Raw genomic sequence first — 17,717 nt, 5'->3', positions numbered from 1 at the left:
CTACCTGAAGTCTGAGGGGCTCTAAATGTGCAAAATCTTAAGACCTCATTTTGTGTTTTTATCATCACTTTCTCCCATTTCACCTGATAGTTGATTTATATTATCTTACACTATATTGCCAAAAGTATTGGCTCACCTGCCTTGACTTGTACATGAACTTAAGTGACATCCCATTCTTAATCCATAGGGTTTAATATGATGTTGGTCCACCCTTCGCAGCTATAACAGCTTCAACTCTTCTGGGAAGGCTTTCCACAAGGTTTAGGAGTGTGTTTATGGGAATTTTTGACCATTCTTCCAGGAGGGCATTTGTGAGGTCACACACTGATGTTGGACAAGAAGGCCTGGCTCTCAGTCTCCGCTCTAATTCATCCCAAAGGTGTTCTACCGGGTTGAGGTCGGGACACTGTGCAGACCAGTCAAATTCATCCAGACCAAACTCTCTCATCCATGTCTTCATGAACCCTGCTTTGTGCACTGGTGCAGTCATGTTGGAACAGGAAAGGGCCATCCCCAAACTGTTCCCACAAATTTGGGAGCATGGAATTGTCCAAAATCTCTTGGTATCCTGAAGCATTCAGAGTTCCTTTCACTGGAACTAAGGGGCAAGCCCAGCTCCTGAAAAACAACCCCTGGAGGCCACAAGAAGTTGCACAGGTGGTATCCTATCACAGTATCACGCTGGAATCGAATCAATTATTTGGATAGGTGAGTGAATACTTTTGGCAATATAGTGTATCTTGCTGTCTCTTATCAATTTCATTTTCCTTGTTTTTATTGTTTTATCATCAATGCTATGATTTTCTGCTTGTGTGTTAATCACTTTGTGTTGCATTTTCTGAACGAATGGTGCTGCATAAAGTTTATTGTCATTATTGCGATTATCATGGCCTGACGAAACATTTTCTCCAAAATTATTGTTCACATGGATTTCGTCATCTTAATTTCACATCCTGGCATCTTGGTTATCATTGAATAAATACTTCTTTCATCTTATCTACCGCCTTGCTGCCGGGCGCACATTGTCATTTGACAGACGAGACGGAGCAGATTCTCCACCCACCTCCGCCTTATGTAACGCGCACCCAGCTGAGACTTTGAACCGCGCTTCACTGGTCATCATCAGCCATCTGCCTGCAGAGTTTGTCCTTCAGCGAGAACCAAGCACCGTCTCAATGGGGTTAACTGAGGATTTCGTGAAACTGCAGTCGGGCTGGCCTCGTGTGCATCACTTGTTTGTGCTGCTTTGTCTCGCTGCTGTCGTCTATAAGTTAATTGTCTTGCTCGGGAAACGAAGGGAAGCGTTTCGAAACTATGACGTTTTCCCAGGACCACCCAGCCACTGGCTTTTTGGACACGTTAAGGAGGTAATTCAATGGCTCAGTAACACAGCAGCAACTTCGTTAGCCTGCGCGATGCACTTTACCTGATGTTAGGAAGAAATGTATCAGCACAGTAGCAGTGGTACAATGTCACGAGCTATTGTAATACAATTTTGAGATGCCTGTACTTTACAATGTATTATATAATATGTATATTTCCATTTATACTAGCATACTTAGTGCATACTTTACAAAGGATTTGGAAGTTGTAATAAGCTTTCAAAACAATTTATCAATGCTTTATAGTTTTCATAGGCCAGTAACAGGGACAGATTATGGGTTGTCAGATTATAGCGTGTATTTAGCTGCTGTCCTCTTTTGTGAAGAGCCACTCTACATAATTAGTTCTTTTACTTGTGATAATGCAAATAATACTAACCTTTACTCAGGTAATATTTTGAATACGAGACTTTAAATTGTAATTGAGTGTTTTTAGATTGTGCCACTGTTCTCATGAGAGTCTCAACACTTTTTTGATTGCTGCTCATTAGAGGCAGGCAGTTGGCAAACATCACAGTTCAGGCAAAGGCACAGTCATGCCCAGTGAGTCACTCAGAGTGAAAGGAGTTGCAAAGCATGCAGGCCACATGATTGAAAGGTTTTTGTCAAACTTCCTGTGTTTTTATTTTTATTTTCAGTTTAAACAAGATGGGACAGACTTGGAAATATCGGTGAAATGGGGACAGGAGTACCCTTATGCTTACCCACTATGGTTTGGTCCCTTTGCTCCTTTCCTCAACATTCACCATCCAGATTATGTGAAAACCATACTGGCAACAGCAGGTGTGTGATCAACTATTTTTGTCGTTCCTGAAGTGAAACAGTATTATAACATTGCAGTCAATTCAGTGCTTTTTATATCCTCTTATGTTTAAAGGACATACTTTTTTACTTTTACTTTTAACACTTATGTTAGTACTTGTGTGTTTTTGATATTTGATATTTGTTGTACACACTGTTCTTTGGACCCTGTGTTTCATTGGTGTACTGTTACTGTGACAAAAGAATTTACCCCCTAGGGATAAAAACAGTATCTACCTACCTATTTAGCAGTCTTTCTCATGGGTTTATGAGCACATTGACTACATTATTGCAGCTAAAGGTCAATGTAACAACATTTTTATTTGTTTGCTCCCTCACAGAGCCAAAAGATAATCTGTCATATAGGTTTATTGAGTCCTGGATTGGTAAGACTACCTTGTCCGTCTCCTGCAGCATATTTTGGCATATTGCAGAGTTGTTTAACTGCTTTACTCACACACAAACTCTCCATTTCTGTCTTCAGGGGATGGCTTACTGGTGTCAAAGGGCCAGAAGTGGTTTCGTCACAGAAGGCTCTTGACCCCAGGTTTCCATTATGATGTTCTGAAACCATACACAAAACTGATGTCAGATTCTGCTAAAACTATGTTGGTATGTGGATGACAATTCATACCACAGAAAGACCATAATGGTGAAGTAATGTTAAAGAATATAGGCTTAGACTGTCTCCATGACATTTTGTGTCAGAGTTGGTGAGTGCATTGGAGTTTTTTCCGTCTCCTGCAGAGATGTCACATCTGTTCTCTCACTGTTGCCAGGATAAATGGGAACGTTATGCAGATACCAACAAGTCCTTTGAATTGTTTGAGCATGTCAGCCTGATGACACTGGACAGCATTTTGAAATGTGGCTTCAGCTACAACAGCAACTGTCAGACCGAGGGGTGAGTCCATGCAAACCTTTTCCTGCCATTTCAGTTCTACAAGTTCTTTACTGCTTCAACTGTCTGAATCATGAGTGGAGGAAATGTGGTTTTTAAAGTTTGCCTACATTCTCATTTCAGTGGAACAAATGCATACATCAAAGCAGTGTATGAGCTCAGTGATCTGATTAACCTGCGATTCAGGACATTTCCATACCACAGCGACTTCATTTTCTACCTCAGCCCACATGGCTTCAGATACAGAAAAGCATGCAGGATCGCTCACGGTCATACAGGTAAGATCTGAACACATAATTTGACTAACAACAATCTGAAACAGTTGACAAATAGCAATCATACTGGATTTTATCAATTTGCAAATACTCCTCCATTATCTTGTCTTTTGAAGAGGAAGTCATAAGAAAGAGGAAAGAGGCACTCAAGGAAGAGAAGGAGCTGGACCGCATACAGGCCAAGAGAAACTTGGACTTTCTGGACATCCTTCTCTTTGCAAAAGTATGTTCAGTGATATCTGCTCCAATCTACTGACTTTCAGAAAATTCTTGTTGAAAACAACACACTAACAAATAAGACAGCAGGGATAACCACACAGAAATGTATGATCATTAAAAATGAAAAAATGACGCAGATAAACATTAAAACACGTCATGCACGAAACTTGATATTGTATTAGAGATTTGGCATAGGTGCAGGTGCAAATAACATGCAGAGGTGGAAAATCCTAATGTAAAATGAGACAAAGAAGGCTGCTGTTAATGTGCTTAAGCTGTCCCATGTTCAGCATATCAATGATCACTGATACAAAGACTATGCTCGGGCTTTTTGTCCTCTTTCGAGGCGGTCTTGAGCAGCGGCCTGAAGACTCAGCTTCACACCTAACATAAAATCATTCCACCCCATTCAGCAGACTGATCACAGGTATGTTTTCAAACTTCGGACCATTTCTGAAAATGACAATTTTCCATCAACTACCGTTCAGTAAATATTCTCAATGAGACACAATAAGATACCCGGTAACACCTCTGTAACTCTGTGTTATGTTAAAAAAAAGTCCTCTGTCAAAACACACGCTGTGGTTTTGGCTTGTCGAGCGCCTGGTTTCCAGTTTCTTCCTGTGTGCTCTTTTTTGAAAAGACCCAGTTCTCCTGTCTCTGCCAACTCTACTTTGACCTGGTGAAGGAGCAGACAAGCTTGTGTTATCTCTCCGACTTCGTATCAACCTGACTGCCATTATCTTTATTGTATATTTTATGCATCATTGTTCTGGTTTCATTGTTCTGTACTTATTTTGAAAAGTTCCTTTCAAATAAATAGTGACTATCTCTACTCGTTGTAGTTGTGGTACTTTAGCATATAGTTGTTTAATTCTCATTTATTTTGATATTTTTGTCTGTAATTCTTCCTTCAGGATGAGAAGCAGCAGGGTCTGTCAGATGAAGATCTACGAGCAGAAGTGGACACCTTCATGTTTGAGGGCCATGACACCACCGCCAGTGGCCTCTCTTTCATCCTCTACTCTCTGGCCTGCCACCCAGAACACCAGAAGATTTGCAGGGATGAGATCATGCAAGTCCTGGAGGGCAAGGACACCGTGGAGTGGTAGGCTTACGAGTTGAAAATATTGCCATATGCAATGCAAGTCTGCGCTAGTTGGTCTGTGTCACAGCAGCTGGTTTCGGTGCGATTTTGGCCATCATTGTATTGTTTAAGAGTATCAACAACTAACAACGTATATCTGTGTTATTTTAAGGGAGGACCTCAGTAAACTTCCATACACTACAATGTGCATAAAAGAATCCCTCCGTCTTTACCCTCCTGTACCAGGAACATCCAGACACATCACCAAACCCATTACTTTTTTTGACGGAAGGACTCTGCCAGCAGGTTTGTTGCATACTGTAATAATAACTTTTGCTTCACTGGTACAAGATCAATTATTAACTTGTATTGAGTTTGTCTGATTTAATTTTTCATAAAGGACCTTTGGCCAAAATACAGGTATATGCAGTGCATTCGGAAAGTACTCACACCCCTTCACTTTCCCCACATTTTGTTATGTCACAGCCTTTTTCCCATATGGATTAAATATTTTTTTGGCTCATCAATCTACACACAATGCCCCATAATCACAAACTGAAAAAGGTTTCTTAGCAATTTTCTCAATTTTATTAAAAATAAAAAACTGAAATAACGCATGTACATAAGTTTTTACACCCTTTGCTATGACAGTCAAAATTGAGCTCAGGTGCATCCTCTTTCCACTGATGATCCTTGACATGTTTCTCCAAATTGACTGGAGTCCACCTGTAGAACATTCAATTGATTGGACAAGGAACACACCTGTCTATATAAGGTCCCACTGTTGACAGTGCATGTCAGAGCAGAGACCAAGCCATGAAGTCAAAGGAATTGTCTGCAAACCTCCAAGACAGGATTGTATCAAGGTACAGATCTGTGGAAGGGTACAAAAAAATTTCTGCAGCATTGAAGGTCCCAAAGAGCACAGTGGTCTCCATCATTTGTAAATGGAAGAAGTTTGGAACCACCAGGACTCTTCCTACAGTTGGGCGTCCGACCAAACTGAATAATCAGGGGAGAAGGTCCTTGGTCAGGAAGGCGACCTAGAACCCGATCGTCACTCTGACTGAGCTCCAGCATTCCTCCGTGGAGATGAGTCCTATTAGAAGGACAACCATCTCTGCAGCACTCCACCAATCAGGCCTTTATGGTAGAGTGGCCAGGCAGAAGCCTCCACTCAGCAAAAGGCACATGACAGCCCGCTTGGAGTTGACCAAAAGGACTCTCAGACCATGAGAAACAAGATTCTCTGTTCTGATTAAACCAAGATTGAACTCTTTGACCTGAATGCCAAGCGTCACCTCTGGAGGAAACCAGGCACCTCTCATCACCTGGCTAATACCATCCCTATGGTAAAGCATGGTGGTGGCAGCATCATGCTATGGGGATGTTTTTCAGCACCAGGAACTGGGAGGCTAGTCAAGATCGAGGGAAAGATGAACGGAGCGAAGTACAGAGAGATCCTTGATGAAAACCTGCTCCAGGGTGCTCAGGACCTCAGACTGGGTCAAAGGTTTCCTTCCAACAGGACAATGACCCAAAGCACACAGCCAAGACAACAAGGGAGTGGCTTCAGGACAGGTCTGTGAATGTCCTTGAGTTGCCCAGCCAGAGCCCAGACTTGAACCTGATTGAACATCTCTGGAAAGACCTGAAAATAGCTGTGAGGATGTGCAGAGAAGAATGGGAGAAATACCTCAAATACAGGTGTGCCAAGCCTTTAGCGTCATACCCAAGAAGACTTGAGGATGTAATCGCTGCCAGGGTGCCTCAACGAAGTACTGAGTAAAGGGTGTGAATGCTTATGTACATGCCATATTTCAGTTTTTTTATTTTTAATAAATTAGCAAAAATAATGAAAAAACCTTTTTCACTTTGTCAGTATGGGGTATCGTGTGTCGATTGATGAGACAAAAAAAGGAATTTAATCCATTTTGGAAAAAGGTTGTAACATAACAAAATGTGGGGAACGCGAAGGGGTGTGAATAAGTTCCGAATGCACTATATATAACCTACATTTTTCACCTCATGTTTTTCCCTGTAAGCAGCTTTGATGCACATATTTTTAAAGTTATGTGAGTTTGATGCATGTCTGATCACATAGTGGAACATTGGCCAACAGTCAATGCCTGAACCACTGACTTGTTGCTTATTCATGCTTTAAGTGGTAGTGGCAGATTTATGTGTCTCACACTAAAACATATTCAGTTTGTATCCATACGCCTTGTATGTGTCCTGTTTTTGAACAATCCCAAACTAAAACACACTTTTTTCTTCTTATTTGTAGGTAGTCTCATCGGAACAAGTGTGTATGGGATTCACAGGAATGCAGCTGTCTGGGAAAACCCTGATGTAAGTCCAGATGTAATTCTGAGCAAATGTCTGTGAAGTGAAAACTCACCTTTGCCAACTCACGACATGGTGCACATTATTCCTATAATCAGTGGTAAGAGTATATAAAAGTATATATAGTATGAGTATGAGTATAAAGCAGAGATGGGGACTCGAGTTTGCGACTCGGACGCGAGTCGCACTTAAGTCGCACACAGAGAGATTTCAGACTTGACTTGGACTCGTACTCAAAAGACTTCAGACTCGACTCGGACTTGTGTTTTGGGATTCGTGAACAATCATTATGTTTTCTTTTTTTCCTTTCTTTTCTTTTTTTTTTGGCGTATTAACATTGGGGAAACTCTGAAATGTCTGACGAGCTTAATGTCTTTCCCTCCTTTTTGACATGGTAACCATGGTAACCATATTACGCATCGGGTGCACGGCTCGTGGCCCCATGCATTAGTACCTCAGATGACAGTACGGCGACCGACACACCGGCAGCTGCTGCTGTACCCTTTGTAATTACGTTTGGTTCTAAAAACTTCAAACAAGACGGCACCAACAAAAGAAGCGCTGACTGCAAAGTCTGCGGTACCAAGATAAGTCACATTAGTAGTCACATATGGACGGTTAGCAAACATGTTTAGCTCAGCATCAGCTATGTTTAACTTAGCTTGCTACCAGCTTTGTAACTGAATATTTGAATAGATGAGTGAATGTTAGTTTGCTTGTCACACTTATTGCATGGAGCGACGTTAACATGACGTTTATTGGGTAATGTTATTTATCCACGTTCCTACAATGCCTACAATGCCTTTGACTGGGTGAGGTGTAACATTTTCTATATTTTTGTTCTTATTGTGGTCCGACTGAGCCTGCACAATAGGGGGCAAGATATAATGTAACTGTATGTTCATGTTGGAAGAGTACAGTCTCCTTTAAAGGAAATCATTCATTGCGTGTTTTCTTCATATTGCATTGCAGTACCCTGTTTAAAGTGATCAAATAACAAACAACTAATCAGTACTGATACTTAAAACAAGAAGAGACATGAGAGATTTATTTTTGAGAGACTTGAGACTTGACTTGGACTTGCAAAAAAAGACTTGTGAGCATCTCTGGTATAAAGTATATAAACGTATGATCCCTCTCTGCTGTGCTGACCCAGCACACTTTACATACAAGTGAAATGTGTGTAAAAGGTGACTGAGTCATGAAATTGGTGAATAATTGATTAATTTATGATTAAACCTTGAGAGGTTAGCTGGCCAACACCCAGATGATAAACGCCACACTGGCATTTGTTCTTTCCATCTTGTTTCAACACAGGTCTTTGACCCATTGCGTTTCCTACCAGAGAATGCTTCCAAGAGGTCACCTCATGCATTTGTGCCTTTCTCTGCTGGGCCAAGGTTTGTCTCCACCTGATAGCACTGGGGAGGGAGGTTCTCACCTGACAGCTTCTCAATGTCTATTCATTTATCTGACAAAAGTCTGTAATATGTAGATGTTTAACTGAGCACCAGCCCCCTTTCCATTAGTCCTCTGAGTACGATATCCTGCTTGAGTAATGTGGATTATTCAATGAAGTCAATGAAAGTAATTACAGACTGGAGTCTACAAATAGAACCACACTTAATATTTAATTGAGCTTCCAAATATAGTAAATCAGCAACTTTTAGTCCATTCAACATTTTTTGTCCCTTAACATGGATGGTTTATACTTTGCCGAGACGTTCTGTGAATCAAAATCTGCTTGGAAAGAGGAAAAATGAAACAATTCTCATTCATGCACGTCTGACAAAACTTAATGAGATGGACAAAAGTCATTTCCCTCTCCTGATTCAGTTTCATAGTAAATAAGTAGTAAGAACTAATTTGGTGAAGGTTATATTGTCGTGGAATGTGAAGGTCGAATGTACAATCCACAACAGGCCAGAAAAAGTCAAATTCAGCTGTCCGAGAAAAGTGCTCAAAAAAGAGCTGCAGGAGTCGGGGTCTGAGAAGCAAAAATACTTTATTGCTGGCAATAAAGGGGGAAATACATCCAGAAACACACAGCGTGCAATCCTGAAGAAGTCCCAACTTACAATGGTCAGTGCTCCTTGGGGCATCTTCTCTTTTTTCTATGATTCTTCTATTTTTTACACCATTACGTTATCTTTTGACCGCTGCTTAGCCTGGGCTTGCAGGTACTTTTTTATTTTCTTTGTATTCTCTTGAAATTACACCATTAGCTTCTGATTGTCGTGGGCTCTTTTTTTAAAAAAAGTATTTACCAAATCACAATTTATTATCATAGTTGCACATAAAGTATAATCACACTACTTCTAAGTGCACTTGGAGATTATATTAACCACAGTAAAGTATATTGAATCGACAGATGCTCAAATATGGATTGAATACAGTAAGGTTATATAAGGACACACAGGGTTATGTAAAGTCACAAACAATACCGACTAAAACCGGCTGAGACCAGCTAATACTGCTGCAAAGACACCTGCAGGACCATGGAAAACACCGAAGATCCATGATACAGAAGCCCTGCCCTTGTGATCTCTTGATCTTTGCTGCGCAGTGCCAGCCTTGCACAGCATCATCATCTTAACCTTTTATGTGCCTCTTCTCCATTTCTCCATTGCTCCTGTACTTTCAAGCAAATGAACTATTACACTTCTGCTACAACACTTGCTGCTAAAAACTACCATTGATTACAGTGTCTGACTCAATTCGTCACATATCTGTTGGAAAAAATTATACTACAATATCTCATTAATCATGTGCTTCATCATGTTGACATTTGCTGCTGGGCTGTTGCCATATCTGTTCTAATATAAAGACAGTCCACATTGACAAATGAGAATCCTGTTACTTATTACATGTTACTGTCCTGTTATTGCTTAAAAGCATTTTTTTATGTTTTCCTCCCTCAGAAACTGCATTGGTCAGAACTTTGCCATGAATGAGCTGAAAGTGGCGACAGCCCTGACACTGAAGAAGTACGAGCTGATAGAAGACACCACTCACAAACCCAAGATAATTCCTCGGCTGGTGCTTCGCTCAATCAATGGCATCCTCATCAAGATCAAATCTGTTAATCCAACAACCTGAAGACTTTTGTGTTTGTTGCAGCCTGTATCATCACTGCCACTAAATTGACACACAGGACCTTTAAGTCTGCTTTTAAGCCTATACACTGACAACGAATCGCAATGATCAAATGACAAACTGTGCAGTTTTTTCTTTAGCGACTATTTTCAATGACTGATTACTTGCTGAAAAACTTGTAGTTTCTGATCATTTTCTCACACTGGGAGAGATTTTAATGAGTGTGCAATACACACTTAGCAACATAATGTTTGAACAGTGCAACTTGCTTTTATCTGCAGACGAATCCAAATGATTAACTCGAAGCCTATGGTACCACTTTCATGGCATGCCACATACAGATTTTGGACCAGTTAAAGTTGTGTGCAACAGGCCTGTCACTCTGAGGCTTACGTGCTCAGTTTCTTCCCACAGTTGTCTTGAAAACAGATTTCACACCAGCAAGGGCCTCGATCGTCCTCTGTTAGATTATCAATGACCAACGAGCCATTGTCCAGAACCTTCATTCTGGGGTGTAAGAGGTCCTGATGGTGTTTTACTCCTGCCTTATCTTAAAAACTATCTGGATTGTCTTACTATGTTTATTTTTCTTGAAAACAATGTGAAAGAGTTTGAGTCACCTCCGTAATGTTGACACGGTATCACAACTTGACATCCCAGCAACAATGGAAGGTGATTTGTGTCTGCTAAAATGAAAGTTTGCTGTTATACACTAGCAGTAGCTTGAAAAATGTAAAATATGAATAATGTATTGCCAGACAACTTACCAAAACTGAATTTTGAATACAATGTAATATAAATGAATTAGTAAGTTACTTACTGTTTCCTGCAGCAAAAGGAGATGAGTTCCAAATGATCAGTAGAAAAATAAAGCCTTTTTGCATCGTGCTTGAGGCACTCGTCTCTCTGTAGAAATGAAGACAATACTGAGCAGGCAGAAACACCCCCTCAGTGGTTACACTATTGCTGCGCTCCAAAACAAAGATCACAGACTCTGCATCGCATCAGAAGGTTTTAGATTGAGTGTGACGACTAAATTCAATTTGACACATCGGAAGTGGCCCAACAGACAGTGCAGAGGAAATTTACAGTGGCTTTCACCCACGCTGTTTTTTTGACCGTGTTGCATTTATTGCACTTTTTGCAGGTGCTGAGACAGTATGTGAAACACTAACAAGTATCATTTCTTGCATAAAGGTATCAGTTTGTAATTATTTGAGTAAAACAAAAACTGTAACTGTAATGTTAATACAATTAAATCATCTGCTAAACCTGACTTAAACTGGAATTTCTTGCAGTGACTATCTTAATTTACATCATGAAATGTAGGTTTGCACACTGTGCAGTTTAAAACATGCATGTGTAAAACATTTTAATTGATACCCATTGCTGTTCATATGTTGTAATTTATGCTGTTTCGACATCTCGGAAATAATTTTGGAAATTATAAGTGAAGTAAAACAAAAAGACATCACACACACAGTACCTAATTTGTAGTTTTCTATTCAGAATTTTATTACTCCAATCTTCACATCCTTGATAGATTACCTGTCTGTTACCGAATTCATTGCTTTTTTTTTTTTTTTTTGGTTTTTAAATCACTGAATGGCTCTGCCCTGTCTTATCTGACATGGTCAAGACATACAGTTTGAGCTGCGCGGCCCCTCAGATCCTCTGCATAAAACCTCTTGATTGTGCCTGAGGTCGGAACTAAAAGACCTTGTTAATAACTCTGAAACAGTCTACCTGAAGTCTGAGGGGCTCTAAATGTGCAAAATCTTAAGACCTCATTTTGTGTTTTTATCATCACTTTCTCCCATTTCACCTGATAGTTGATTTATATTATCTTACACTATATTGCCAAAAGTATTGGCTCACCTGCCTTGACTTGTACATGAACTTAAGTGACATCCCATTCTTAATCCATAGGGTTTAATATGATGTTGGTCCACCCTTCGCAGCTATAACAGCTTCAACTCTTCTGGGAAGGCTTTCCACAAGGTTTAGGAGTGTGTTTATGGGAATTTTTGACCATTCTTCCAGGAGGGCATTTGTGAGGTCACACACTGATGTTGGACAAGAAGGCCTGGCTCTCAGTCTCCGCTCTAATTCATCCCAAAGGTGTTCTACCGGGTTGAGGTCGGGACACCTCAACACCTCTTTTTCTGTTTTTACCATCACTTTCTGTTTTACCTGATAGTTGTTTCTTATCCTGCTGTCTTCTTTAAACTCAGTTTAATTTTCCTTGTTACTATTGTTTTATCATAAATGTTATCATTTTCTGTTTTTATGTTAATCACTATGCAAATGCTGTCGCATAGATAAAGTTGATTATCATTATTTCTATTACTCCTAAATTGTTGCTCACATAGATTTCGTCATCTTAATTCCACACCCTGGCATCTTGGTTATAATTAAAAAAAAAAAAAAAAAAAAAAAACTTATCTATCTTATCTACCGCCTTGCTGCCGGACGCACATTGTCATTTGATTGACAGGACCAAGCAGAGTCTCCACCCACCTCCGCCTTACGTAATACCCACCCAGCTGAGAGTTTAAATTGCGCTTCACTGGTCATCATCAGCCATCTGCCTGCAGAGTTTGTCCTCCAGCGAAAACCAGGCACCGTCTCAATGGGGTTAACTGAGGATTTCGTGAAACTGCAGTCGGGCTGGCCTCGTGTGCATCACTTGTTTGCGCTGCTTTGTCTCGCTGCTGTCGTCTATAAGTTAATTGTCTTGCTCGGCAAAAGAAGGGACGCGTTTCGAAACTATGACGTTTTCCCAGGACCACCCAGCCACTGGCTTTTTGGACATACAAAGGAGGTAATTCAATGGCTCAGTAACACAGCGGCAACTTCGTTAGCCTGTACGATGTACTTCACCTGATGTTAGGAAGAAATGTATCAGCACTGTAGCAGTGGTACAATGTCACGAGCTATTGTAATACAATTTTGAGGTTCCTGTACTTTACAGTGTATTATATAATCTATATATTTCCATTTATACGAGCATACTTAGTGCATACTTTATAAAGGATTTGCAAGTTGTAATAAACTTTTAAAACAATTTATCAATGCATTATAGTTTTCATAGGCCAGTAACAGGGACAGATTATGGGTTGTCAGATTATAGCGTGTATTTAGCTGCTGTCCTTCTTTATAAAGAGCCACTCTACATAATTAGTTCTTTTACTTGTGATAATGCAAATAATACGAACCTTCACTGAGGTAATATTTTGAAATGCAAGACTTTAAGTTGGAATTGAGTGTTTTTAGATTGTGACACTGTTCTCATGAGGGTCTCAACACTTTTTTGATTGCTGCTCATTAGAGGCAGGCAGTTGGCAAACATCACAGTTCAGGCAAAGGCACAGTCATGCCCAGTGAGTCTTTCAGAGTAAAAGGAGTTGCAAAGCATGCAGGCCACATGATTGAGAGGTTTTTGTCAAACTTCCTGTGTTTTTATTTTTATTTTCAGTTTAAACAAGATGAGACCGACTTGCACTTGTTGGTGAAATGGGGACAGGAGTACCCTTATGCTTACCCACTATGGATTGGTCCCTTTGTTTCTTCCCTCACCATTCACCATCCAGATTATGTGAAAACCATACTGGCAACGGCAGGTGTGTGAGCAACTATTTTTGTCGTTCCTGAAGTGAAACAGTATTATAACATTGCAGTCAATTCAGTGCTTTTTATATCCTCTTATGTTTAAAGGACATACTTTTTTTACTTTGAACACCTACATGAGTATTTGTGTGTTTTTGGTATTTGATATTTGTTTTATGCACTATTCTTTGGACCCTGTAGTCCATTGGTGTACTGTTGCTGTGACATAAGAATTTACCCCCTTGGAATAAAAACAGTATCTACCGACCTATTTAGCAATCTTTCTCATGGGTTTATGGGGACATTGACGACATTGTTGCAGTTTAAGGTCAATGTAACAACATTTTTATTTGTTTGCTCCCTCACAGAGCCAAAAGACAATCTGTCATATTGGTTCCTTGAGTCCTGGATTGGTAAGACTACCTTGTCCGTCTCCTGCAGCATATTTTGGCATATTGCAGAGTTGTTTGTTTAGCTGCTTTACTCACACACAAACTCTCCATTTCTGTCTTCAGGGGATGGCTTACTGGTGTCAAAGGGCCAGAAGTGGTTTCGTCACAGAAGGCTCTTGACGCCAGGTTTCCATTATGATGTTCTGAAACCATACACAAAACTGATGTCAGATTCTGCTAAAACTATGTTGGTATGTGGATGACAATTCATACTAAGTACAGAAAGACCATAATGGTGAATCAGTGTTAAAGAATATAGGCTTAGACTGTCTCCATGACATTTTGTGTCAGAGTTGGTGAGTGCGTTGGAGTTTTTTCCGTCTCCTGCAGAGATGTCACATCTGTTCTCTCACTGTTGCCAGGATAAATGGGAACGTTATGCAGATACCAACAAGTCCTTTGAATTGTTTGAGCATGTCAGCCTGATGGCACTGGACAGCATTTTGAAATGTGGCTTCAGCTACAACAGCAACTGTCAGACCGAGGGGTGAGTCCATGCAAACCTTTTCCTGCCATTTCAGTTCTACAAGTTCTTTACTGCTTCAGCTGTCTGAATCATGAGTGGAGGAAATGTGGTTTTTAAAGTTTGCCTACGTTCTCATTTCAGTGGAACAAATGCATACATCAAAGCAGTGTATGAGCTCAGTAATCTGATTAACGTGCGGCTCAGGACATTTCCATACCACAACGACTTCATTTTCTACCTCAGCCCACATGGCTTCAGATACAGAAAAGCATGCAGGATCGCACACGGTCATACAGGTAAGATCTGAACACATAATTTGATTAACAACAATCTGAAACAGTTGACAAATAGCAATCATACTGGATTTTATCAATTTGCAAATACTCATCCATTATCTTGTCTTTTGAAGAGGAAGTCATAAGAAAGAGGAAAGAAGCTCTAAAGGAAGAGAAGGAGCTGGACCGCATACAGGCCAAGAGAAACTTGGACTTTCTGGACATCCTTCTCTTTGCAAAAGTATGTTCAGTGATATCTGCTCCAATCTACTGACTTTCAGAAAATTCTGGTTGAAAATAACACACTGACAAATAAGACAGCAGGGATAACCACACAGAAATGTATGATCATTAAAAATGAAACATGATGCAGATCAACATTAAAACACACGTCATGCATGAAACTTTATATTATATTACAGATTTGGCATAAGGTGCAAATCGCATACAGAGGTGGAAAATCCCAGTGTAAAATGAGACAAAGAAGGCTGCTGTTAATGTGCTTAAGCTGTCCCATGTTCAGCATATCAATGATCACTGATACAAAGACTATGCTCAGGCTTTTTGTCCTCTTTCGAGGCAGTCTTGAGCAGCGGCCTGAAGACTCAGATTCCTTGTGCCGGGGCTGATTAAGGCAATATAGAATAATGCTGCTTGCTGTAAACATCCCTGAGCTGCCAACACCTGACTCACCTCAGCTGTTTCTCTGGCATACGAGCCTGTCCAGTGTTTTCTTACCAGATAAAAAAGATAAGATAGTTTTATCAAATGTTGAATAAACAAAGTCAGTGTAGCAGGGCAGAAATTAGCTCAAGAAATAACCTTTCACACCACAACATAAAATCATTCCACCCCTTTCAGCAGGCTGATCACAGGCATGTGTCCAACTTGGGACCATTTCTGAAAATGACTAATTTCCATCAACTACTGTTCAGTAAATATTCTCAGTGAGACACAATAAAATACCCAGCAACACCTCTGTAATTCTGTGGTATGTTAAAAAATGTCCTCTGTCAAAACACTCACTGTGGCTTTGGCTTGTCGAGTGCCTGGTTTCCAGATTTTCCCTGTTTGCTCTTTGTTTGAAAAGACCCAGTTCTCCTGTCTCTGCCAACTCTACTTTGACCTGGTGAAGGAGCAGACAATCATGTTTGTCTTGTCTCTCTGACTTCGTACCAACCTGACTGCCATCATCTTTATTGTATATTTTATGCATCATTGTTCTGGTTTCATTGTTCCGTACTTATTTTGAAAAGTTCCTTTCAAATAAATAGTGACTATCTCTAGTCGATGTAGTTGTGGTACTTTAGCATATAGTTGTTTAATTCTCATTTATTTTGATATTTTTGTCTGTAATTCTTCCTTCAGGATGAGAATCAGCAGGGTCTGTCAGATGAAGATCTACGAGCAGAAGTGGACACCTTCATGTTTGAGGGCCATGACACCACCGCCAGTGGCCTCTCTTTCATCCTCTACTCTCTGGCCTGCCACCCAGAACATCAGAAGATTTGCAGGGATGAGATCATGCAAGTCCTGGAGGGCAAGGACACGGTGGAGTGGTAGGCTTACGAGTTGAAAATATTGACATATGCAATGCCATCATTGTGTTGTTTAAGAGTATCCACAACTAACAATGTATATCTGTGTTATTTTAAGGGAGGACCTCAGTAAACTTCCATACACTACAATGTGCATAAAGGAATCCCTCCGTCTTTACCCTCCTGTACCAAGAATATCCAGAATTATCACCAAACCCATTACTTTTTTTGACGGAAGGACTCTGCCAGCAGGTTTGTTGTCAGTGTTTTCAGGAAGGTCATGTAGATAAGACAGCATTGTGTTGCATAGTGTAATAATAATGTTTACCTCACTGGCACAAGATCACTTAAATATTGTCTGAAATTGTTTTTCATAATGGACCTTTGGCCTATATACAGGTATTTACAGTATATAACATACATTTCTTCCCTGTAAGCAGCTTTAAAGTTTCATCATTTCATTCACATTTTCCTAAAGTTATGTGAGTTTGATCAATGTTTGATCACATAGTGAAACATTGGCCAACAGTCAATGTCTGAACCACTGACTTGTTGCTCATTAATGTTGTAAGTGGTAGTGGCAGCTTTATGTGTCTCACACTAAAACATATTCAGTTTGTATCCATACACCTTGTATGTGTCCTGTCTCTGAACAATCCCAAACTAAAACACACTTTTTTCTTCTTATTTGTAGGTAGTCTCATCGGAACAAGTGTGTATGGGATTCACAGGAATGCAGCTGTCTGGGAAAACCCTGATGTAAGTCCAGATGTAATTCTGAGCAAATCTGTGAGAAGTGAAAGCTCACCTTTGCCAACTCACGACATGGTGCACATTATTCATATAATCAGTGATAACAGTACATAAAAGTATATATAGTATGAGTATGAGTATAAAGTATATAAACGTATGATCCCTCTCTGCTGTGCTGACCCAGCACACTTTACATACAAGTGAAATGTGTGTGAAAGGTGACTGAGTCATGAAATTGGTGCATAATTGATTAATTAATGATTAAACCTTGAGAGGTTAGCTGGCCAACACCCAGATGATAAACGCCACACTGGCATCTGTTCTTTCTTGTTTCAACACAGGTCTTTGACCCATTGCGTTTCCTACCAGAGAATGCTTCCAAGAGGTCACCTCATGCATTTGTGCCTTTCTCTGCTGGGCCAAGGTTTGTCTCCACCTGATAGCACTGGGGAGGGAGGTTCTCACCTGACAGCTTCTCAATGTCTATTCATTTATCTGACAAAAGTCTGCGATACTT

The 17,717-nt window shown here is 40.2% G+C and overlaps 1 protein-coding gene and 1 pseudogene across 4 annotated transcripts in view; both read left to right on the top strand.

Moving 5' to 3' along the window:
- The first annotated feature begins 1,027 nt into the window (after positions 1-1,027).
- The window catches only part of LOC143324140 (cytochrome P450 4B1-like), a 45,936-nt gene continuing 29,246 nt past the window's right edge, over positions 1,028-17,717 (top strand). The window contains exons 1-12 of one of the 4 annotated variants that reach the window (XM_076736360.1): positions 1,028-1,367; positions 2,021-2,165; positions 2,525-2,569; positions 2,668-2,795; positions 2,963-3,087; positions 3,208-3,362; positions 3,476-3,582; positions 4,496-4,686; positions 4,838-4,971; positions 6,953-7,017; positions 8,329-8,411; positions 9,933-11,592. In XM_076736360.1, the coding sequence (XP_076592475.1) occupies positions 1,176-1,367; positions 2,021-2,165; positions 2,525-2,569; positions 2,668-2,795; positions 2,963-3,087; positions 3,208-3,362; positions 3,476-3,582; positions 4,496-4,686; positions 4,838-4,971; positions 6,953-7,017; positions 8,329-8,411; positions 9,933-10,110 (1,548 nt within the window). In that variant the 5' untranslated portion in view covers positions 1,028-1,175 and the 3' untranslated portion in view covers positions 10,111-11,592. Of the gene's footprint in view, positions 1,368-2,020; positions 2,166-2,524; positions 2,570-2,667; positions 2,796-2,962; positions 3,088-3,207; positions 3,363-3,475; positions 3,583-4,495; positions 4,687-4,837; positions 4,972-6,952; positions 7,018-8,328; positions 8,412-9,932; positions 11,593-12,638; positions 12,932-13,585; positions 13,731-14,084; positions 14,130-14,231; positions 14,360-14,530; positions 14,656-14,775; positions 14,931-15,043; positions 15,151-16,277; positions 16,469-16,565; positions 16,700-17,141; positions 17,207-17,541; positions 17,625-17,717 lie in introns of those variants that run through there. The other 3 variants (XM_076736363.1, XM_076736362.1, XM_076736364.1) reach the window with 3 other exon arrangements.
- Positions 5,468-6,216, top strand: LOC143324146 (uncharacterized; annotated as a pseudogene).

Source organism: Chaetodon auriga, chromosome 8 (genome assembly GCF_051107435.1).
Source record: "Chaetodon auriga isolate fChaAug3 chromosome 8, fChaAug3.hap1, whole genome shotgun sequence".
NCBI classification, from domain to species: domain Eukaryota; kingdom Metazoa; phylum Chordata; class Actinopteri; order Chaetodontiformes; family Chaetodontidae; genus Chaetodon; species Chaetodon auriga.
The sequence above is the reverse complement of the archived record's forward strand: the minus strand, read 5'-3'. Positions and strand labels throughout refer to the sequence as shown.